This window comes from Rhinolophus hipposideros (genome assembly GCF_964194185.1).
Source record: "Rhinolophus hipposideros genome assembly, chromosome: 8".
Lineage (NCBI taxonomy): Eukaryota > Metazoa > Chordata > Mammalia > Chiroptera > Rhinolophidae > Rhinolophus > Rhinolophus hipposideros.
In genome coordinates, this window is record NC_138054.1 from 46,734,943 (window position 1) to 46,760,046 (window position 25,104).

The 25,104-nt window shown below is 38.0% G+C and overlaps 2 protein-coding genes across 10 annotated transcripts in view; one reads left to right on the plus strand and one right to left on the minus strand.

Annotated features, from left to right (window-relative positions):
* The window catches only part of MIER1 (MIER1 transcriptional regulator), a 57,824-nt gene extending 40,576 nt beyond the window's left edge, over positions 1 to 17,248 (minus strand). The window contains exons 1-5 of one of the 9 annotated variants that reach the window (XM_081057441.1): positions 16,845 to 17,248; positions 15,619 to 15,719; positions 12,819 to 12,892; positions 2,587 to 2,611; positions 2,416 to 2,452 (exon numbers count right to left, since the gene is read on the minus strand). In XM_081057441.1, coding sequence (XP_080913567.1) covers positions 2,416 to 2,452; positions 2,587 to 2,611; positions 12,819 to 12,892; positions 15,619 to 15,719; positions 16,845 to 16,911 — 304 coding nt within the window. In that variant the 5' untranslated portion in view covers positions 16,912 to 17,248. Of the gene's footprint in view, positions 1 to 2,415; positions 2,453 to 2,586; positions 2,612 to 11,375; positions 11,622 to 12,818; positions 12,896 to 13,401; positions 13,514 to 15,618; positions 15,720 to 16,510; positions 16,609 to 16,844 lie in introns of those variants that run through there. The other 8 variants (XM_081057449.1, XM_081057448.1, XM_081057447.1 and 5 more) reach the window with 8 other exon arrangements.
* The window catches only part of DNAI4 (dynein axonemal intermediate chain 4), a 57,737-nt gene continuing 49,756 nt past the window's right edge, over positions 17,124 to 25,104 (plus strand). The window contains exon 1 of the mRNA XM_081057440.1: positions 17,124 to 17,278. Within this exon, the coding sequence (XP_080913566.1) occupies positions 17,232 to 17,278 (47 nt within the window). The 5' untranslated portion in view covers positions 17,124 to 17,231. The remainder of the gene's footprint in view (positions 17,279 to 25,104) is intronic.

Sequence of the window (25,104 nt, forward strand, 5' to 3'; positions counted from 1 at the left end):
ATATATAGAAAGCTATCCTTACTTGATTTTGATCTGAAATAACACAAAGATAAACTATAAAAGCAAAATGTATTAAAATTGCATACAAAACTCTGATGAAAGCTATTAAAAATAACCTAGTAGGTAACTGATGTGTAAGCTAATCTATTTTTAGCCTGATGGTTGGGGAATATTGCTGTTCTCAATAGGGTCAAAGCTTGTAACAGCAGATTACAAGTGCTGGGCATACATATTCTGAAAACTATCTCCACATTTAGCTATTGCCAAAACACGGACTTAAGTTTGCAAAAGCATTGTTTACTAATAAACAAATGAGTTATTTAACATTAAGAAAATCAATTAGCAATTTATTTTGTAAGTTTAAATCATTAAAGGTTTTATTAATTGACATACTACACTTCCATTTCACTCCAGTAAAAACACCAGTAAGTAAAACAAATCGATGTAGAGGCTGATTTCTTCAAATACAGACTGTTAGGAATAAGGGGAAGCCTAAAACTCTGGGTTCTTATAACCTCCCACAATTTTTAGAACCACCACCATTTTCTGGGTGCTTACAAGGTGCCAAATACTATGCTTAAGTACTGCACATACGTTACTTCAGTTAATTTTCAAATAATCCTATGAAGAACAAAAATAAAAACTTTAGGCTCAGAGAGTTTAAAGTTTCAGTAGCCTGTAAACTCATAGCGAGTACAGTAGGTGGCAAAGATGGAAATTAAATCCTGGGCCTGTTTAGTTCAAGGCCTGTGCTTTACTGTACTCCAAGCCTCCTGTAAGTCACAGTTTCAGAAACAGTAGGATCCTGCCTCAAAGAATACTTGACGAGAGCCTATGTTACTAAGATAAGTGAACTGCAAACAAGTAAACAAAACAAACACAAAACACTCAATCTGTTTGTAGAAGCATTCAAGAAGCAGTAAAAGCCATCAAAGACATTTGTATTCTTCAAGCTCCACTATTCTTCCAGTTCAGCCTGGACTGATTCAAATGCAATGGAAACTGAGAAAGTCATTCATTAATACCATTTTTTTGGAGAAATTATTTTTGTGTACCTATGTATTACCTGATGAATGTCTCAAAAATTCATTTAAAAAAACCCCTAAACTCAGTCTATTTGCAAGGTCACAACATTAACAAAAAATAACCAGAACCCATTTTTCCAATAAAAACAATTTATGTGTTTGAAAGAAAAAGAAATGATTGGTTCAAAAAACAAAAAAAGGAAAAAGAAATTATGAAGAATTCCATATCTTAAAAAGGACACGGTAATCTAATATTTATCTGAGGTCAGACTTCCAACCTTAACCATCCAGAACATATTCATAAACCAGGAAGTTTAAAAAAAAAAAATCTTTGAGTTTCAGAAATGTCATAAAGTCTAACGTACTTCACTTCCAAGCATATTAGAAAAAGTAAGACATTTCCAGCTGAAATAGACAGAATCAACTGTCAATTTAGCATAGTAGTCATTTAGAAGGGATCTGGAGGAATTCTAGCCCGACCCCACCTGATACAGTGTACTACACAGAGTACAATAATATATATTCATGAAAAGGATCCTGGATCCATTAAAAAAAAGGCTTGCATTATGTTAACCATCTTGACAAACTTTCTTTCTAAAATTTAAAACACAGGAAGGTGATTGCTTCAATATTTGGAAAATTTGGTAATCTATCATACCTAAACATTTGATAAATGTGAGATGTTTTCAAATAAATTATTACAATGCCTCAAAGAGCGCCCTTTCTCTCTCTTCCTACATTAGCCTGTCCCTTAATCCAAGGGCCTCTCTCTTGGTAAAGTCCCTGGAACACTGAGCCAGAAAGACTAATACGAGTTGACTGCCCTTTAGCTCCAACCGATTGATGCCACGTAGGAATGCTGTACCCAGTGGAGCCAGAACTTCTGATTAATCATAAGAAACCTATATGCAGATTTTTATATAAAATATTTGTATTTTTTAAGATCACTACAATGGCCAAACAAAAAAAAAGTTTATTTGTGGCCCAGATTTGGATCAAAGATCAAACATTTGCAACCTCTAAGTCAGGGGAAAAAATGAACCTGTATTGTATTGGAGAATACAGAAATCCAAAGATACTCATATATGGTCAGAGGATACAACTTGATCCTATTCATATCTAAAAATGACTTCTTTAATTTACAACATTAAATGTTCATTTGTTGAATGTTTTGCTTGTTTTATTTTTCCCTCCAGTAAATGCTTTAACAATTTTTTTCTCAAATAAATACTTTGAATTTCCTATACAAGCAAGTATTTCTAAGCAGTTCGTGATTCCTTTTTTAAAAGTACACTTCATATATACTTCAAAGAATAATTAAAAACTCTAAGAAATACAAGTGGAGATTCATCCACAAATAGTCATGAGATTGAACTCACAGCAGCCTCACCTGTACTTTCATGGGCAGTCAAATATTTCATCCATTTCTTTTTCCCCAGAGAAAAGAAGCATTCAGAAGAAAAGCAAGTCAGATGACAGTCTAACTCCTCTGGCCTTTATGCAACTAACAGGACAAATATTACTCAAAATAGAGATTAGAAAAAATATAGAAAATACTTACCTGGACTTGAAGACTCAACAGATGGCTGGTGGGGAAGGGGTAGGGGGAGAAAGGAAGAAGAATTAGCATCTTTGTTCAGTAATCTTTACAGACATTACAGAAATTATTCAATGATTAATATGATAACAAAAACTACAGCAAGTTTTGTATCTGCACTAAGACAAACTAAAACTTCCATAATAATCCTTTCTTTGACATATTTAAACATAAATAAAAACTTAAAACACTCCTGAATCTAGAAACAAAGACAATAATGTGGAATTGATTCAGATTTTAAAGGCAAATATGGGTCCCATAACATATGTGGTTTAAGAGATATGATTTTAGATCTTGATCCTGAATACTCCCTCCAACCAATGCAGAAAAACTAGGAACAAGGTTTGCTGTCAAGCTGATCTTGGGCTTAAAATGTGTTGCAGAAGAAAGGTGGAAACAATCTAAGACATTATTTTAACTAAAAATTATGTTGCAAGCAAGCACAAGGAAAAGTTAAAATGTTACTTAAGCACCAAACAGTATATCAGGTTAACTTTACTAACAAACATACTTGCAAATTATCACACAATTAGCAACCTTTCATGCTAAATCTAGAGAGGTTAAGTTATCTGATGGAAGATGACAAAGACTCCCAATTATAAAGCTCCTTCTACTGTACCACTCTTTCTCATACATTTAACCACAAGCATCTGGAAAACTTAAAAGATAAAATTGTTAGCAACTTATTTCAGTAATATCACCACCTGACAGTTTGTGGCTGTGTTTTATCTTAACTCACCATTATAATCAAGTCATCTACAAACATAAATTCCTATATAACAATATATTAATAACAAACTCCTCAACAACAAAACCTCAAAAGATGCTTCAAATAACTTAAACTTTATAACTTAAAACTATGCCTATTCATTCAGTGCTATTTATTCCACGCACAAAAGAAGTCAAAGATGCTGGAAGGCCAAAAGCAAAAGAGAGAGGAGATATTTTAGTATATTTTCCTTCTTTCTGCCTAGTAATGGAGCAGAGAGGCAAGAACAAAATAGAAATAAGGAAAGTGCCCAATTTTTCAAAAGCTAGGCATCTAAGACAAATTCTTACAAGGTGTTAAAACTCCATTTTGAAAACTGTCCACAGTATACTACTGTAATATGACATTCCAAATTCCATGTGGTGACTTAGGTTCTCTCGAGGCATACTTTTTCAAGGGTCCTATTTTTCCCCCCATTTAATTCTTACACAAGAATGTCCCTTGCCTATAGCATTGTCCTATTATAACAAAAGACAGACAGTATTCAGTATTGGATATTTTCAAGTGTCACCATCTTTCTTTATAAGTTACTCTTCCATGATAATCAAAACAGCACTACTTTTTAATTTGGTTCCTCTAATGGGAAGCTGAAGAGTACGGTGAGAGAATACAATGAATGATGTAACCATAAAAATGGTTTCTAGTTTGCTTAACATCTTTCAGGCAGGGCTATGCATTTCTGGCTCAAAACAAGTTTATCCACCACACAAGTTATTATACAACAAATCAGTATTTTTTTAAAAAAAAGAACCTGCTTTTATTTAATGTAATTATACTGTAATTTCCCAAGTTTAACCACAACCTCTGTCCAAGGCTACAGCACCATTCATGACTATCTTCATCTGGTCCAAGGTTCACTGTTCATGGAGTAGCCTTACAATGCTGTTCCTCCTTCTTAGTAAATTTTTGAGAAAGGTTTACATGGCATGAAGAAGAAAAACCAGTATTTTTTTTTTCAACTTAGGAGCTTTAAAGAAACGGTTCTTTAAGCAGTTAGTTCTTTTTGAACACCCCAATAATTATTCAATTTAACAGTCTTCTGATAAAAAAGGCTTTCTGATTAAAAATAAATTATTCTACTGAAGAATAAATGGTACATTTTCACTGATGTTAGACATTGGCAATAATAGAGATAGTGAATTGTGAATGGCATCTGTATACTCACACTTTAGTTTGTAAAAGGCCTCAATAGCACTAAATGACAATAAATACCATACTGATTGTTGTTTTACTGGTGAATAGTTACCAGTTTAAGGTTCTGAAAAAAGGCCACAAACATTTTCCATTCATTAAGATACCAAATGTTTTGAGGGCTGGTATAGCATTTGTAAATATAGCTGACATTAAGTAGAACACCCAGTGTTCAAAGATAGAATTAATGATCATATTATGTCAGACATATTGGAATATTCCAAAAACCATGATTTGATTGATGGTATATCTAGGTTAGGATGGGGGAGGGGACGCAGGGATAGTCTGCCTCTTCATATACATTTTAGTATTCTATATTCAAAATAAAATTCTATTGTGTTGGTTTAGGGAGAGTGGGAGTTACATGTTTCTTAAAGTTAATTATCAAAGAGAAGCTTCTGGAAAACTGGCGTTTGAAAATAGTTTACACCGTAAACATTACTTTTGCCCAACCAACAAACAAAATAATTATCTTTCAAAATAAGAGTTTAGTGTCAGAATACTGGTATTTCAGTGTGGAATGCGGGCATTTATTTAGGTATTTGAAACAGCACAATCAGTATGTATTCAATGCAGTACCATATATTTTCAAATGCATGAAGTTATTTGATTATAACCATAATCCTGGCAATAATATCTTCCCTGCCTCCCTCACTTTACATATTAGCAAACCCAGGGAAGTAAAGTGACTTGATCAAGGTTCCGTGGTAGTGAAGAAGGCGGAACTAAAAGCCTAGGGCTGATTCCTTCTATACCTCCCAGGGAAACAACTCATAAAAACATTTCTCTTTCCATCTCTTTCCTCCTTTACCCTTACTTTCTTTTTCTTTTTAAAACGGTTTTCATCTGTTCAAAGGTTTCAAATGTGACTGCAAGTTATCGACTGTTATTTCAGACTATTCTCTGAAGGATATATTAGGAACGAGTCATGTTAGGAACTAGTCTAACAATACCCTCCAAGAAACCGGCAACAATCTACCACTAAGGACTACAGTAAATTAGAAAGAGGAAAGGAGGGGGAAAAAAAATAAAACTAAAGCCATATAGGTACTCACTCATAACAATACCTAACTCTAACATGTAAGCAGTAAAGATGATTTTACATTGGGGATTAAAATGTATTTAAAATGCACTCATACGTTATTGGTAGGAGTATGAGTTGGTTTCACTGTTCTGGAGATGATTTTGCCAAGATGAACTTACCCTACTGATATGCCTAAAAAAGCACACCAAGATATATGTATAATGTTCATTACCACAAAGTTGTTCATAGCAAAAAGTTGGGGAAAAAATTCGAAGTCTATAATTTAACTATTAATAGTTAGAAATGAAATGCAGTTCTTCCAAACAGTTGAACACTACTAATCCATTAAAAAGAATGAGATTTGTCTGTATTGATTGAGAAAAAAGTGTGTGTGTGTGTGTGTGTGTGTGTGTGTGTGTGTGTGTGTAAAAAGAAACGTGTAGTGAAGGGAGTAAACTGGGGGGAACATACATAAATGTTTTCCCCAAAATATACACAAGAATCTGTTAACAATTGTTACCACTAGGGAACGGGTTAAGGAGAGAAGGCTTCTTTCATTTTATACCTTTTTGTACTGCTGGAATTTCTAACTACTTGCAAGTATTACTCCATGATTTTTAAAAAGAAAGTCAGTAGAGATCATCTTGTGGAATTATGAGACATTTTCATTTACTTCCTTTACTTTCAGATTTTTAAGAAAATCTAATACTCCCCACTAATTTTCCTTAGTAAGTCTATAATTTTGAAAAATAACCTAGTTTTCTTTTAGGTACATACACAATTCTTTTATCTGAGATGGGTAGCATAACACTAGATAGACATCATATGAGCAGGCGAAATCAAATTTTAAAAAATAAACTCTATTAACTCTTACAGCAATTTTCATACCTTGACCCATATAGTATATGATTTAATCGATCAAGTTGCTAATAGTGGTACAACTACTCAATGCCTCAGATTTGTTCAAATGTTTCTTCCGTATTTTTCTAGAATACGGTGAGAAACATCCCATATATCAGAAAACTATTCAACTGAGAGAGAGTAAAAGATCAATTAACTAGAATATTACCATTTTTTTAAAAATAAATAAGGCACTAAAGACACAAAGTAATTATCAGACTGTTTCATTCCAGGCAACCAAAAACCCATTTTCAGTGTTATACTACTAACTGAACTAGTTTTTCCCCCCAAACCAATTCTACCATCATTTCTTTAAGAGCGATCATCACCTATTTAGTAAGGTGAGATAAAGGGGAGATTCTCACAGCAACTGGCATGAAGACAGAAGCCAGGAAGGAGTTAAGGACCCTATTCCAGCACAGGGAAAGCAGGGGAACTATGCCAAGGGCTCACCATCCTTCTTCCTCCATACAAAATTCAATCACTTAACTTTGCTGTTATCCTGAGGAATTCTAGGGCATAAAAAAAGTTAAATCTTAGAATAAAAATTAGCAAACTTACTACAGTAGTAATAACTTGGAGGATGAATTGCTATTATTATGCATCAGGAATTCAGAAGCCTTGTCTAGTCTTAATTGTGCCACAGACTAACTGCACGACCTAGAACAAATTACATAAACTGCTCAGTTTCATTTTCTCCAAGATAAGATTTAGATTTCTTCAAGTTTAGTTCAAATTCCTTTCAGCTGTAATTTCTTTACTTTTATTATGAATTGTTCAAAAGACAGAACACTACTAAGGAGTACTTAGCTAAATGGATGGGATATTTAACAAACTTCTAAATTTTTTTTTTTAAATCTAGGACTATTGGTAAAAGGATTTCAATCTGCAAAAAGTTTTCTGCGGGTGCTACTTTATGAATTTCACATCTACATAATCAAAATTATAACAGTCATTCTTCATTCAGTGGAATAAGTCAAACAGAATGGGCCCCAAACATCGACTGGTACTTGAACAGTTTAATCACTGCAATGAATTTTGAAACCATTTGCAAATCTTTTGAAATATACAGGGACTAGATCTGAACTTCAAGCAAGAAATTTCTATATAACATTACTTTTCATAAAGACATGCTGGAGTTTCAATGGCAGTGTTTTATTTCTGAATTATCTGGGAAACTAATTAGTCTCACAAGAATTCTCTGAAAGTAATTTACTTCTATATATCCCCCACCAATCTTTCCTACCTTATCAAGCACTTTGACTATTCTCCTGAATTAAGCTTTTGGGGAATCTTGTGCATTGGTGTTCTTGATTACTTTGGATAAATCCTTAATAGCTCTGACGTATAAATATTTTTAAAAAAAATGTCATTACCAGTATAGAAAATTATTTAAGGTCTAAAGTCATTATAGTGAAACAAGTTTTGTTTAGAGTAGAAAACACTACCAAGAATAGCAGTCAAGATAATCCTATTTCCTTGAAAAACAAAATCTAAATATACTCCAAAAAATGCTAAGCAAAAAGTCTGTTTTTAAGAGAAATGAATAGATGTGACAGTGAATAAACAGATTCTGTGTCATTTCTAGAAACATTAAAACACTTAAAACTAACACAGAAAAGCAAGTCCATTACATTTTCCTCTCTTTTTATGACAGCAATATGGCCTAGGTGAAAAAATTGGTCTTGCACTATGCTGTGGCTTTTTTTTCCCTTGAGAAGAAAGTCCCTTATGTGTTTACAAACTCTGAAATAAAAGACAAATTGTTCCTTCCCTAAGGTCCCTACACCACATTCCTTATAAAACCCAAAGGATCAACTATTTCTTCCTCTTATTCTTTCTTTCTCACTGCTTTGTAAAACTGTGACTACCCTGTAATTTCCTTCCTTTAAGTTGACCTCCTTTTAGAAGATGAATAAATAACTTCAAGGGATAAAAAGCAATGAAAAATATTACAAAAAAAATTAAGAAAAGGAGCACATGCCGTTTCTTCTAAGCATATTAAATATATTTTTAATGTTACCACAATTTGAAAAACTGCTAAATACATACTTCCTATTATGGACTGAGATGATCAAACTATATGAAACAAGTATATTCTATTCGCATCTAAAGTAATTTCTACTAAAAAATTAAATATTTTTTCCTAAGAAAACAAGGTCAGGGTCATTCTCCCATATAGGAGACAACAAAAAAACCCAGAAGCATAATGCCTATATTTTTCTCTGGAGACATGCTTCTTCAATAATCTGTTTTCCCCTCAGATTTATCAAATAAAAATATATTGCTGTTTTGCACTTACTGTTACTTCACCAGTTAGCTTCAATCTTCAAGTCTACTTAACCAAAGTAGGTGCAACAGCACAGCATATAAATTGTTTTACCATACGGTTTACATTGACAGCATAAAGAATGAATCTCCTGAAAACTGACATAAAACCAAGTAAAAGCACTTTGTAAACCAAGCATTTCTCCTCCATCTAATTTTTTAAATGACTACTTTCTAAAATCATCCCAATTAAAATGTTGAAATAAAAAAGTTTTAAATTAATTTTACTTTTTATCTCTTCATCTGTTTTAATTTTTTTATAAGACACAGATGAAGGTTACTCCACTCTTCCTCCAAATTCATTATAAAGGAAACCAACTACAAATAATTGAAGAATATAAAATATGAGGTTTTTAAAAGATACCAGGTCTCTAAATAAATGCACTGAAAACAAAATTCAGGATTTTTCTTCTTGAAATTGAACCATCCGTGTGTTCCTACAGAGTAAGAATTTCATTATCCAAGTGATGTAATTTTTAAGAAAACTGAACTATATATACACTTGAAGATATTAGGAAATGATTAGTGACTAAAACATTGCTTTTCCTCTTAAGGCACCCATTTTTAATTTCTACAACAAGAAATAAAATGTTAATCAATTCCATTTACATACTAAGTTTTCAGTGTGCTAGCAGTTCAAATTTCTGGGTGAGATTTTTTTAAACTTAAATTTCACCATATTTTCACATACTAAGTAATTTTTCTTAAATATCTTGCTTTAAAATATGACTACATAACTTAATGTTCAAACCATTGTGAGCAGCACTACTGGGGAAGAAACTACATCACCCATTGGGCATTCACTGAAAGGGAGATCCACTAAAGACTATTTCATTAAATATATGTAAATCCAGCTACATACAACCCCTCCCTCTTTTTATATATGAAGAAAAGAAACAATCCTCACCAGGACTAAAATTCTTTCAGCTGAGTGGAATAAACCCAGTCACATTTAAGTAAAACACAAAGTATTATGTTTTGTCCAATTCAGGCGCCTTGAACAATTCTTGAACCACGAAGAGCAAAGAAATGGAACTAATGCAAGACCTAAATTTAATTTTACATCAGAAATATGAAATGTTTTAAAAAGAATACTGGCAGCAAAGAGTCCTGCTACAGTAAAACCGTGTCCTCCTTTAAGGGCAAATACTGCAGGACATAAATATAAAGCCAGCTTCCATAAAGCACACAGAAGGAGCAACCTAAGCACCACACCAGTGAACAGTTAACAGCAGGTCCCTCCACTCAACAGGTATATGAAAAGAATTCCAAATTAATAGTTTCCCATAATCTAATCACGTTTCTGTATTCCCAGGTTTACAACGGTGATATTATGGGACCGATGAAAGTACCACTGACTTCATCCAGCAAATAAGACAAAACTTGAGGACTGATGGTAAAAAAGAAGCACCTACTTCCCGAATCCGATTTTGGGTGCCTGAGAACATGAAAATGGTAACTGACACAAGAGAAATGCTTTGTCAATCATTCAATCATTGGGGGGGGAGGGGCTCTACTCAAAAAAGACAAAAAAAAAAAATCTAAATACATAACCTCTTGAAGAAGTCCGGAACGTAAAGAATAACAAAATTCTTCCGCGGGTAAGACAAAAAAAAAAGTTTTTTTTTAAAAAAAAGTCAAACGTTTAAGGTTTAAAGCAGAGGCAAAAACTTAAACCTCCAGTAGCATTTACTAAGTTCGAATTCATCAAAACAATGGTTTGCCCACCGATCTGAGGCCCAAACATGTAAAGCTACCATCGCAGAAACGGGACTTTGGGATACTCGTCTAATTACAAAAAAAGGGGCAAAAAATATTTTTTTTTCCCCAAGGGGAGAAAAAATTTAGAAGACCGAGTATATTTGGAATGGTGGGGATGCCTGGAAGGTAGAAAGCAACTCTTGCGAAACGCAGAGAAAAAGAGGTTCTACTTTGGGGGCGAGGGGTGGGGCGGAACTGTGTGGAGAAGTGGGGCGATTCCCCCAACCCGGACGGCCGGATTACAGAAGGCCAGGTTCACTTCTCCACGCTGATTTTATCCCCGTCAGAAAAATTAAGCAAAGGCCGTTCTGCCTCACGTTTTCCCCACCGGCACAGACTGATGTCAGGAGCAAACGGATGGGGGTGACGCGGAAGGGCGCCACAGCATCTCGGTTCGCGAGGGAAGAAACTTCGCAAGAAGAGGAAGCCGCAGCTCCTCTCTGGGCCCCTAACACCGGCCGGCGAAGTTGCGCCACGGGCGCCCCTGCCCGGCGGGCGCCACCCGCCTCCGGCCCCGCTCCGCACGCAGTACTGCGCAGCACTAGACCCTTCAAACTGTCCCCGAAGTCCAGCTACGCTTCCGCTTTCTCTTACCCCCGGACCCATCCCAACTAAGTTCCCGGGAAAGCTCCCGCCCAGAGCGCGGCCTGTTCCGGACAACAGGTGGGCAGTGGCGCCAGCAGGGCTGGGCCTCTCCTAGCCAGGCCCACTCCACTCCTCCCCGGCCAGGGCCCGGGGGCGCCCGGCTCCGGGACGGGGAGGGGGAGCGAGCTCCCTTACCTCCGCCATATTTGCCGTACTGACGGGTCACATCTCCGCGGCGGCCGCAGCTGGGTCACGGCCAGAACCCGGATGTGAGACTCGGCAACGGGACTCTAATCGCCACTGCCGCCGTCTCTGCCGCTCCCGCCGCCACTGCCTCGGCGGGAACGCGCAGGAGCCGCCCGAGCGCGCCCACCACACCCCACTCCGCCCCCTCGCGGCGACCCGGCTGAGCCGGACTGGAAGGGAAAGGCCGGCGCGCGCGCGCGGGAGCAGGGACGCGCGCGCGGTCCCGCGGTAGCCCTCCCCCGAGCAGCGCGGAGGGGGCGGAGCCAAGGTGGGTTTCGAGGGGAGGTGGGTGTCTCAGCGAGGAGCGCCTCCCTCGCCCTAGCGGATCCGCGACTCTAGCTGGGGGAAGAGGGATCCAGGGACTAGCGAAGTCAAGGAAAGATGCCAAAGGAACCGCGTCCAGCATTCACATCGCAGTGAAAAAGATACGTTATATTTTACATGGAGGCCTTATTTTGAAGTGCATTTTCTGGAAAACGGATGTTGCTGTGATGCAACGACCGCTAGTGCGCTTTGAAAGCGGTTATCCCTCGACAAATATTCCTGTCGGTTGATTCCCGACATGAAATGTAAAATTCCGTATCTCCAAATTTTAGCATTCAGAGCCGAGATTAAGGGATTGTGTTCGTCTGCTATTTTCATATTTCATTTGCCTTTCCTCACGCCCCTTCTGAGATGCCAGTAGCAACCCAACTGTACAATGGTCGAATTTTGCACTAGAGGAAATTTTTTAATGTGAAATACCGAAGAGCTGCTCTTTGATGAACACAACTAATCTCCGACTTGACTGTACGGAGGGAGACCTTGCTTATTTGCAATGCCTTTTCAAAATGCCTGCAATTTGAAAGTTTATCGTAATGTATTGGCCTAGAACTGCCAATTCGCTTTGATGCCAGTTCTGATGATTGCCAGAGCCAATAGTTGCAAAATAGCAAACGTATTTCACTTCCATTACTAAGGCAGATACTGCCTACTACAAAGGTAGTATTAAAACGTGTACAAACACATTTTACTAAACTAGGAGTTTAAAAGTCTTATTTTCAAAAGACTGTTTTTTCCCAAATGTTCAAGGGTTCCTCTTACTCCAGTTTTAAAAATGACTACCAAAATCAACCTGTTAAATATGAAAATTATTCATTCCCTCCAAATGTGATGCCAGTGCTACAATATATTGCATAAATCTGCACATACATAATTTTTCTTTAATACTTAACTTGCAATGTAATAGGGGGGAGGCTGTTTTCTTAAAGTATTTGTATTTCCTTAAAATCTAAACTCTATTAAACAGTTTCCTATTTCGAAAGATTCAACATTAACTTGAAATTCTTATGTCCAATAATAACTTGTGCATTTACAGGTATATGAAGTAGCTGCTAAGTGAAAGGACATTACCTGGTAATTTGACAGGAAAAGAGTCCACAGACAGTCTGTAAACCAATTAAACATAAACATCTGATGCACATTTTCTACTGAAAGAAAAGCAAGGGAAAGAAGAGAAAGGAAAACTTTAAGGTTCCCAAATCTACAAACAATTTTTACCATTAACTGTACTGTACAGTATTTTCATTTTATTTTTTAGAATACTTATATAAAAGTGTTTTTCAGGTTTCCTTGGGGGAATAAATATTTTATCATAGGTATATAGTTTCTGAGAGTTATCCTGTTGAATTACCTTAGCCCTTAGGACTCCAAATAAAAATGACTTTTTAAAGTCAGTTTATTTTTACATAGTTTTCACTTTAACATGCTTGATGGAAATAGCTAAAGGCAAAGAACAATGGATGTGCATAGACTTAAAGAGGGTAAAGATAAAAAGATAAGGGGCTTAGAGGTAGAAACTCAGGCTTTATGATACCCTGGGAATGAAGGAGGATTTTCTATTTAAATACGAAAGCTAATATATGAAATTTATTTAGATGGTTACCAAAAGGAAAATTAAAAAGTGTCAAAAATGCAAGATATAGGAATAACTTACTTGCTAAATAAGCCCATTTAATCTTTGATTCTTCATTAAAACCATCAACAAAAATCCCAAGTATGATAAAAAAAAGCTGGGGATCATGGTCCTTTAAGGTACTGAATGAATTCTGAAATTGTCAGGAAAATCGAGTTCTAATAAATCTTTGAATGGGTAGCCATCTTACTGCTATATTACCTTTAAGTTTATTAATACTGTGTATCAATTTTACTAATTTTAAGTGGCATTGTATAGAGGGGAAAAAAATCCCCTCTACATTTTTCTCCATTTTTATAAACATGGTTCAGTTATTTTTTTTTTTAGGTTCAGAGATTCTAAAACTAAAGAGAAAACAGCTCCAATATTGTAAGTCATCAGTAACCCATTACTACTAAACTCAGTACAGTTCTACTCCCATTTTATTCTAGTGATATACTTATCTTAAATTTTAGGAGCCACCTGAAGGAAACCGAAGTCTTTCTCCAAACACTTGCTTACCTCTTCAGTATCAAATATGTAAAAATTAACTATTCATTAGCCATAGTGTTAGTGTTGGATACGACCTTAAAGGTCTTTAGTCAATTTCTACCCTATCTAGCCAGGAATCCCTTACTATGTTTCCCCACTCACATCCAGGCTTTTCTGCCTATGCTTAAACACCTCCAATGACTTAACTGTGTCATGAAGAGCTTTTCAAAAAAAGCTCTGTTTGCGACACTGTTTTTATTAAACCAGAAGCTCCCTCCTTTTTACGTCCTTCCACTACCCTGAGTTCTTCAGCACTTTAGATTAACACAATAGATGTCTTCTTTGTATTCAAATGAAAACAGTCAATATTTATACCTGGGTGAACAAAAAATAAATGTTTAAAGCCTATTGATACTAGAAGAGCTGAAAACAGGACATGACAGAGTTGAAGGCCTCAGGGAATGCACCATTACCTATCAGCTGTTAAAAATTATCTTATAATATTAATGTGACATCCAAAATGGTAGTTCTGTTAATTGTAGTAATATTTTAAAGTTAAACTAAAAAGTGTGGTTGATTCTAATTTTATGTGAGATTATGGCTAGTGTCCCAAAATAAAACAAGAAAAATCACTAGACAAAGCCTGAATAAATGCCTCTAGCTCTCATTCTCCACTTAAAGGCTTCCTTATTTTCAGGGACACTGACATTAACTTTTATCACATGAAACCACTCAAAACTGCTATTATATTGGGAAATTCTTTTTAAGCACTTTACTGGATACTCCATTAAAAAGTTATTAAACAATTTTATAAAGGCTGTAATACATACACACATACAAGAACCTCTCAGAGTTATTATTTTGCTGTTAACAAAAGCATTTTAGGGTCACAATTTTACTTCAACCAGTACTTTAAACTGACCAATAAATAAACGTCTTTGGCAATTTACATATCCTAAGAAATATAACCTTTTATTCAGTACCAACACCTGATTCAAATATAAGTAACATATACCCATATTATACAAACATATCTGTTATGTGACTCAGAAAGGTACCTCACAAAATGCACCAAAAAAATACTTGTAGCAATTTATACACTGGGGTCGTTTGAATGAAATAGATTAATACAGCACATTCAAAACCCTAAAAACAAATTCTATAACAATTTTCAGAGTCCATGAGTCCCCTTGAGATTATTTTGTAAACTATTTCCTAAAATTTTTGTTAAAAAGTGACAGCCTACGCATGATGTGCAAGTAAAAATGTATGGATAACTACTGATTTGGTTGAAAATACCTAAATATCAAGAAAGTTCACCAACATTTTAAAATGACATTTTAGATAAATTGAGAGTTTACCTTTAGTAGGCAGGATGCAGGTTACAAAGCAGTAATGCATTACATTTGGAAGCCCCTCATCTATGCAACAATCAACATCATCTTTTTGTTAGTTTGATTTTTATTATTAACGCCAGCTCAAAACACTTATATAGCCTTCTGGTTCTTCAAAGAACAGTTTAGGTTTTTCTTTTCACAATTTTCACATAGAGTTTTAGCCAGTGGCCTATTTTATCAGATTATCCAAACTGACATGTTTATAGTTCATATATTGTTGACATGTTATTTTTATCTCACCCAAACTCTGGAAATATTGGCCCATCAGTTGTCAAACACTGGATCATATAAGAATAGTAATATAATATTTATATTACTTGAGGGAGTTTGGATTTTCCCTCCCTTAATCTCCAAGTGTGCCCCTGCCTACCAGCATCACATCCGTCTTGTCTGCATTGAACCTCAACCAGTTGGTTCTTAACCACGTCCGAAACTCAGCCAGGCACTGGGAGAATCGAGCCACCACACCATCTGGATCAAAGGAAAGAAAGCCTCAGTAGTAACTAGACCAGAAATGGTGATACAGCAAACTCACCATTCACCTTGTCTGTAATTTTTAAAAAGATGGCCACGAATTAGAGCAAGGATCCCATGACAATTTTGGAAAAACATCAATGAATCTTGAGTCATGCAATTTATAACCAATAGTAAAGAAATAAAAGAGTTCCAATAAATAGGTCATCTCATTCCACCCATGAATAAAGAAAGAAGGTTCAGTAAACTCCAGGTTATCTCGGCTAAGCGGCCTCAGGAGACGGGCCAGTTTTGTCACTGCATAAGCTTTTCTGCAAAATTAAAGAATTTTAGCGTTGGAGGAAGCTTTGGGGATAACTGGGGCCCAGAGTGGAGAGAGGGGTAGTGACTCGCTCAAGGTCACACAGCAAGGGAGGACCAGATTTGGGTTCCAGGCCAGAGATCTTTCACTAAAAGCTGGAGCAAGCCCATTCAAAGGCGGGGGAGGCATCTGTCCCCAGGGACCCCCCCCAACGATCGGGAGGACCTCGTTCCCGCACAATGATGCCCACTTCAAGTCTCTCCTTCCCTCCCTCGCTCCCTCTGAATAGGGCCGGTTTGCCAAGCATCCTGCTCACCACAAGGCTGCAATACGAGCAGGACGCTTCCTCCGGGTTGGGACCAGCACCCAGAGATAACAGGAGAAAAGAGGCGGAGCCACAGGGGGTAGTCAGCTTAGCCCCACCCCGATCACGATCCGGGGCCGACAGGAAAAAGGGGCGGAGGCGAACTGGGCTAGGCGAACTCACTCCGCGGCGGACTCCCAGCGCGCTGCAGACGCCGGAGAAGATCGGCTCCGCAGCCACCGCCAAAGCCAAGGACCGGGCTTTGCGGGGGGTGGGTAGGGGCAAGGGGGCGGCGACAGGGAGCCACGCATGCGCCTTGGACGGCCAGCGCCACTCCCCGAGGGGAACCGAGACGGGCGCGTTCTCCCCTAGCCCCTCCCCGGAAGTTAAGGGTCTTCCGGGCGGTACTCTGCGGTGGGGGAGGGGAAGGGGAGAAAGGGTACCAAGGACACCTCAGGAGTCTCTCATCCCAAAAAGGACTAGGAGAGGAGAGGTGATTTATGGAGGCTGCACTTACAGCCGCTGCCGCTGCTGCCGCCGCCACCTTCGCTGCTGCCGCCACCGCCTGAAGAAGCCCCATCCATCCGCCTGCAGCCGGGGAGACTCAGAGCCTGGGAGGGGCCTGGGGCCGGGGCCGCCCGCCTCCTTCTTCTAGTCGTCGTCCCGAGCTTCCTCTTGCTCCACCAACCCTCTGCCCTCCCCTCCGCCTCCGCCCTCCTCCTCGGCCTCCAGCCGCCAGCCAACCGCGCGGCCGCTTGTTAAGCCTGGGCTCTACCGTCTCCATGACGCCCGGCAAACATTCCGGTGCTTCGGCCGGAGCCGCTCACGTCGGGGGTTGGGGTACAGGGACTCCAGAAGCAGACGGGGAAGGGGCGGTCGACCGCTCCCCCAGCCAGTCGCCACCATGCCCACGTCTCCCGTAAACATCCGCAAGCAAACGAGCCTCGGATTGTAAGTTCCGGCGCTAAAACCTGAGTCCATCCCCCGGGGGTCTCGGAGGGAGCTCTTTTAGATCCTATTTCTTGCAGCATCTGGGTTCAATCAGCAGCCCTCCAAGTTTCCAGGAGGCTATGTCTCCTTCCTTGCCCTCCTACAGCCTCGTGCACCCCCCCTACTGTGCTTGCTGTACGGGAAGACCTAGGTTGTGTAAAACCACCCTTCCTCACTGCCCTCCTCCGTGTCATTCGGTCTGCAGTCTCCAGCCGGTCGCCTCCTGGCTCTGCCCAGACGCTCAGTCCTTCACCTTCGTTAGCCACCAACCTGAAGATTACTATGTTCTGTAGTCGAGGGGTCTTTTCTGCCTCCTCCTCCTCCTCCCATCCTGTCTTAAAACTCAGTCCTGAAACAGTTGAACGGGAGGCTGGAGAAAAGCACACAGCTCCACGGCCTTGTCTCGCAACTTCAACGGTTCCGTAGTGCTGCCCGGCAATGCCGCGAAGTTTCCCAAATGTATTCACTCTCCCACACTTGAGACTCCTTTTGTTTCCCTCCTCTCAGACTTGGCACATCTCTCCAGTCTTCTCCCTCTCAGCTAATTTTCCTTCAGCAAAGCTTGTTGAAAGCTCTCGGGAGAGACCCTTCTGTTCTCACTTGCATATGGTACTCGGGTTTTTGCCCCGCCTACCCCTCCAGCAAAATCGCTTTCGTCAAGGTCACCAGGGACCGGCCGGCTAAATGCAGCAGTCATACATCGGTTTCGTTCTTAACGAAACCCATCAGCAGGTTTGTTCTAGTTGAGCACTTCGTGAGTTTTGAGTCACTTCATTTGGTTTCTGGGATACCACTCTTCCATAGTTTTCCCCTTGCTTTATAGCTAGTTTTCAAAATACTTTGCTGGTACTTCATCTCTCCCATATCCAAATATTGGAGTGTTGCGGGGGTCAGTCTTTAAACCTCTTCACTTCAGTATTCTTCCCTTTTAAAATCACCTATATTGATGATTCACAACTTTATATCTAGCCAACACCCCTCCTAAGAAAACAGACTTAAAAAAAAAATCAAACATCTGCACTTAGAAGTTAATAGACATCTCAAAATTCATATCCAAAACTGAACTTACTTTTCTAACCTACTCTGCAGTAAAATGGCAATTTCCATTCTTCCAGTTCATTAGTGGAAAAGCCTGGAGTTACCCTTGACCTCTGTAATATCCCACTCCATCAGCAGATTCTACCATTTCTACCTGCAAAATAAATCCGGGCTACCACGCCGATGTAAGCCACTGTAACGCTGCAGTAACCACCTAAATGGTTTTGCCGACACCCTCAATCACTGTGGCTCTTCTCAAAACCCTCCTCCAATTTTTCTCATTTCACTCAAAAACTCACATGCTTACATGACTGTACAGTGTCTCACCTTAAAATTTTCCCCTTGACTAATTACACTCAATATTGTTCCACAACAGTATCAGGCACATTATTTTCCCACTTCAAGGTGTGCACCATTGCTGTCTTTTGGAATACTGTACCCCCAGATAATCTCATAACTCACTAATTTCCTTTAGATGTCATCAAAGAATTCTCCTCTAACCACTCTATATAAAATAATAATACTTCCTCCTCCTAGCACTTCCAACTGCTCCACGTTGCTTTATTTTTCTCCATAAAACTTATCCCTACTTGGTATATTATATACTTGTTTGTCTATAAGGGCAGAGATTTTTGTTTTGTTCACTGCTATTGCCTAGAATGATGAAGGCGCTCAAGAAATATTTGTTGACTTAACAATGAATGAATGAGTTTGGTTAAGTGACTCATTGCTGTGACTGGTTACTCTCATCTTGTCTCGTGTTTTTTACATGTCAGTATGGAAGTCTCAAGGTAACATTAAGTTGAATTCATGTAAATTTTCTAAAAAGTCATACAACTCTCATAGAAGCTAAGTGTTAGAAAGAAAAATTCCCTTGGGAATTTCTTAAATAATGGCAAATTCATAGATTACTTATTAAGGAAAGAATGGGGTGGGAGATGGGAGGTAGTATAACCTTAACTTATTGAGTTAGCCATGTTATCTAATTTCACAGACGCTAAAGTTTACAACCACTGGTTTGACCTAACGTTACGTCTCATCTTCCTCCTTTTAGGACTTAATCCTGATCTCGGAAAGGATCTCATGAAACATGTATTTATCAATTTTCCACTTTCTCCAATTTTTCTTCTTTTGGGTCTTTCCCATTGACTTAACAATATTGGACAATCTCCCATTATAGTAAAAACCAGCACCAACTCTCCAATGATTTATCCCATTTCTCTGCTCAGTTTCTCTATTCTACTTCTTATGTGTTCGTTTCCTTTTGATTCTTAGAATTTTCATTTTTTCTTGCATGTTATCCACGTTTTCCTAGTTCCTAGATGTCAAAGCATAAAAATTAAGAAAATAAAAAGACATGCTTAATATATACTGTATCTTGCATTTATTTTATTTCTACATTTGGCACCCCAGGTTAAGTCTTGATTACTTCTTACCTAGACTATTCCAATAGTCTAGACCATTAACTAATGGTCTCCTTACTTCTGGTGTATCCTATATACAGCTAAATTTTTCTGAAGCATAATTTTGATCACTTTACTCTTCTGCTCAGAAACCTTCAAAAAGGCCCTCTCTTCCTTGTGTAATAAATTCCAAAGACTTAGCTTGGCTGTTTCATTTTTTTCAAAGCTTAACTTTGTTTTCTTTCATGTATCTAATTGAATCATTTAGGATTCCCTGTGCATACACATCACATGATTTTCTACTTTTATTGTTCATAATGATCTGCTAAAGGTGCATTTCCTGCCCTGCTTCAATAGCTATCCTCCCCTACCTCCACCTGCAGCAAACAAACACACATGCATACCCCATACACTTTCGAATTCGACCTACATTCAAGGCCTGACTCAGATGTCACTTTCCTGATTTCTCTGCTCATTCCTCTCCCCCAAAGTAATCTTTAACACAACTCTCATTTCATCTTGTGTGCATCTCTTTTGAGGCAAATAAAATTTTGTACTTGCATTATAATCATATACACATTTTATCATTTTTGTTAGGGTGTAAACTTCTTAGGGTCCATATCTGATTTGCACTTTATCCATGTCAGCATGTAGCACAGAGCCTATATACAGTAAGGGTTTTATAAAAAACTGTTGAATGGAAGGAAATACTTGGTTTAAATTGGAATTATCTTTATCCATTAAAATAAGGGGCAAATACAGAACTTTTTCTTAAGTCATTCCTACTTTTTCTCTTGTTATTTATTTCATAGTGAGATTTATGTATGTATAGCATGCTTTTAGTATCACATGCCTCTTCCCGTAGAAGTGAACATTAGGTAACATTCTACAGATACCAGTTGAATATTTTATATTTTCCAGTTAGTACCTTAGATATTGAAGACATAGGAGTGAACAAAGCAAATTAGGTCCCTGCTTTATGAAACTTCAGAATGTATGGCTACATGACCTCTCTTGTATCCTGACTCTGTTCTTTAGGCAAAATCATTTCTTTAGGCAAAGTCATTTTCAAAGTGTAATCCTGAAATCATCTTTTTACTGCCCACTAATGTGCCTCTTTTGAAAACATCTGTTTTCTAACAGCTACTAGATAAGTGCCATAAATTTCTGACATAATTGGCTAACGGTACTTCTTTCAACTTTTAAAAAAAAAGTAGTCTGTGCTTTTTGTCTAATTTCTCAATCTATCAGGCAGAGTGCTAATTGTTGGGGCTGTAATGGTGCACATAATAAACATTGTTCCTTCCCGTAACACTTACAGTCTGAAGATTTTGTGGGTATCACTGATAATGCTCTCATAAGATTCTAGTAACTACCTGATTGATAAATATAACATTCACTAATTCATTTCTGTTTGGGTTCCTAGAGGGAATAAAAGAGGAAGAATTGGTTTATGAGTAAATGTGAAAGGATGTCATGCATCTATTCAGTTTAAGATGTCTGGTAGACATTTAGCTGGATCTACCCAGTGGGCTGGTAAACATTTGAGTATGAAAACTGAGAGAATGCTTTGAGTTGGATATAATGATTTGGAGATTATTCATTCGTTCAACAAATATTTATTAAGCAGCTACTGTGTTTTGGGTAACTTTGTAGGCGTTGGAGATATAGCAAGGAGCAAAATAGCCCCAAATCCCTACCCTCTTCGAATCTAAAGGTGGTGGGAGGGGGAGGGAGAAGGACAGCTAATTCATAAGATAAATAAGTAAAAGATACATTAGTAAGAAGTACTAAGATGCTATTAGTGTATTAGAGATACTATTAGTAGGAAGTACGAAGGTAGAAGAATAAAGCATGGGGATGTGAAGGATTTAAGAGGCGTATTTGATATTTTAGGTGGGAGAGCCAGAGAAGGCCACACTCAGAAGATAGTTGTAAGTAAAGACCTGAAGAAAGTGAGGATGCTAAGCATGTATACGTATGGGGAAGAGCATTTCAGGCAAAGGCAACAGTACATGCAAAAGCTCTGATACAGAAATCTCAAGGATATCAATGTGATTGGAACAAAGTAAACAGAGTATTGAACATGAAGTCAGAGACCTAACTGAATGCATGTAATACTTTCTAGGTCAGAGTAAGAACTTAGGCTTTTACTCTGAATGAGATAGGAAATTAATAGAGGGTTTCAAGCAGAGCAGTGATATATTCTAACTTGTGCTTTAAAGCACAAGTTCACATGGTTCACATGTGGAGAACAGACTTCAGGGGATTAAGGTTAAGCAAGAAGATGAGTTACAAGGGTACTGTAACCCAAAAAAAGATAAGATAATGTTTGGACCAAGATGGTGGCAAAAAAAGGATGGTGACAAATTGTTGGATTCTGGATCTATTTTGAAGTTTTTTTCACCAGAGCAATTGAAAGAATAGTATTTACCTTTAACAAAACAAGGGAAGACTGCAAGAGGAGTATTTTTGCTGGATGAGGTGAGGCAAGATTGTCAAGAGCTCAAAGATCTGCTCATTTTTAGTTGGAACTGTCAAATAGGCAAATGGATGTGTGCGTCTAGGGTTCAGAAAAATGGTCCAATTAGAAAGATATATTTGGGAGTCATTATCGTATAAATGGTTTTTAAACCATGGCATCAAGTGAGTTCTAGGCTATTAACATAGATGCAAATGAGAGGAAATCCAAGGATGAAAAAAGTATAAGGAAAACCAGATAAGGGAAGTGTCCTGCAATCCATATTAAAAAAAAGAAAAAGTCAAAGAAAAAAGAATGAACAGATGGGTAAATTCTGATAAGATAAGAACATTGAAATGACCATTGGAAGTAATATTGTGGAGATGCCTAGACCTTGGTAAGAATCCTTTCGGTGGAATGATAAGGGGAAAAACCTGATCAGATCAGGTTCAAGAGAGTATACAGAGAGAGATTGGGGAAAAAAAAGTATAGACAATATTTTCCCCCAAGATGTTGCTATAATTAAAGATGAATGGATGGTAGGTAGCTGGAGAGGTAGATGGAATCAAGAGAAGATTTTTGTTTAAGATAGGAGAAATAACAGCATGTTTACGTGCTGAAAGGGATAGTCCAATAGAGAAAAGCTTCCAATAGCTTTTGAGAGGGAATTGCTAGAGCCATATACTTACATAGGTAAAAACGAATGGAATGTAGTGCACATGTAGAGGAAATGACCTAAGCTAGGTTCATAGATAATTCTTCCAGAATAACAAGGAGACAAATAGAGAACATAGGCACAGATATAGGAGGGTGCATACATATGACAATGGTGGTATTTGGATATTACCCAATGCTTCAATTTTCTCATTTAATCAGCTGAAGGTAAAGATGGAAGGTAAAGATGCAAAGAGAGAGAAATGAAATAGTGGCCTTAAAAGGTGTAAAAAAATGAATCAAGATAATGCAGTATGATTGCCAGGACATTAAGGACCCACATTAAGTTAACAATCCATAATTTAAAATGAGATCTGGTGTAATGTTTGGATGTTTTTTTCTCCAGCTTTATTTAGTTGCATAGGTTGAGTTAAAATATAGTGTATTAATAGAAAATTTGAGGTATAGTAAGGCCAACATCAGGCAACAATCACCAATGAAAAAATTTTTGTTTGTTTTTTTTTGTGTGTGTGTTTTTTACTCATAGTTCCCAAGAGGAGGGGGTACACAATGCCACAGGGGACATTGCTGCATGGAGAAGAACTGGGGTCAGCCACCAGCCTGAGGGAGGGGGCAAACTCTGGGCAAGAGTCTTTATCATGGTTTTGGTGGGAAGAAATAGGTGAGGCAGAGTAAGCAGGCTTAAGATTGGCTAGTTTGAATAATTTAAGTGGGTTCTGGGGCATAGGGGCCTTTCCTAATTACCGGGTACCTGGCTATAGAATTATTAGGAAGGTATATAGTGGCCCCGAGTGTGAGAACCTGATAAAGGAGGTGGTTGAAGATGTGGGCTCTGGATTAGTTTGTATTGGAAAATCATGTCTGGGGCGGGGGGAGGGGGGCGGGCAAGGGAGGCAGGAAGCCAAGGCAAGGTGACTTGGGCATATCAGGTTATCCAGAACAAGGCATGTTGGGCCATTGCATATAGGGCAGATGTTAAAGCATCGGGTTTACAGAAGCTGGAAACTTGCTTAATACACAGGTGCAGACTCAAAGTCAAAAGATAATTGGAATTGCTGAAGGTTTTGGTTTTGCCAACAGGCACAGTAAATTTAAAGAAGAAAGGGGGATGAGAGTGTAAGTAAGGAATGATTATAATAATAAACTATGGATTATATTAATTAACCTTAAGCCCAAGAGAGAAGAGATTGCATGAGAGGGATTGCAAGGGAGTAAAATGTGGTAGAATCAAGGGCATGAAGGTCATAATAGAGTTGAAGGAAGTTTGAAATTGGGGTTTAAGAAGGCATATAAACTGGAAAAATAGTATGTGATGGTTGACCTTGCTAAAGACAAGGTCAAATGTATGACCATGGGAATAAGTAGCTGATGTAGCAAAGAGGACAAGGTCATTTATGTGAGAAGACATCAAGGAGCTAAGGCCATAGTATAATATTAGAAGGATTACCTTCATAGATATTATCTTCATAGATATTGAAATACTCAGGAATTGGAGAGAGCCAGTAATTTGGGATATAAAATCTTCAGGGGATTCGAGAAAGGAACTGGTGATGATGACAGTAGACTACCATAAGGAAGTAGAATATAAGTAGTCATTGAAACCATGGGTTTTGTTAATTTTGTTCAAGGATAGTGTATATAGTGTGAAAACATAACAGATCTGAGTCTAAGTTAATCCTCAAAACAGAAAACAAAGGGAAAATAGAATGGGAAGACTGGATTTTGTAAGAATAGGAGGGCAAAATGTCAAGGAGAAAGAAAATAAGAGTGGAAGGTAATGTTAAAAGAGTGATTCAATTGATGAATTGTGCATTCTGGATTAAATAGACAAAGAAGGAACACCTAAAAGGTAGTAACTGGTAGAAAATGTGTCAGAGGAGGTTAAAGAATAAGAAACAGTGGTATCCAGAAACCATTATGAGACGTTAATTTTAAGAAGTGGGAATGGTCAACTGTCAGAGGCTGCAAAAAAAGTACTGAAAAGAGTCCCTTGGATTTGACAGTTTGAAGGATTATGTAATTTTAATGAAAGTAGTCTACGTAGTTGGAGAGGAGAGCGTGGAATGAGATTGTAGTGAATTATGAAGCAAATAAGAGGAGTAAGAAGCCAAGATTATTGTCTAGTAATTTAAAAAGTTGGACTGAAAGGAAGAAGAGATATAGTAATAGAGGAAGACAGCTAAAGGAAAGACTTTAAGTTGATGGGATGA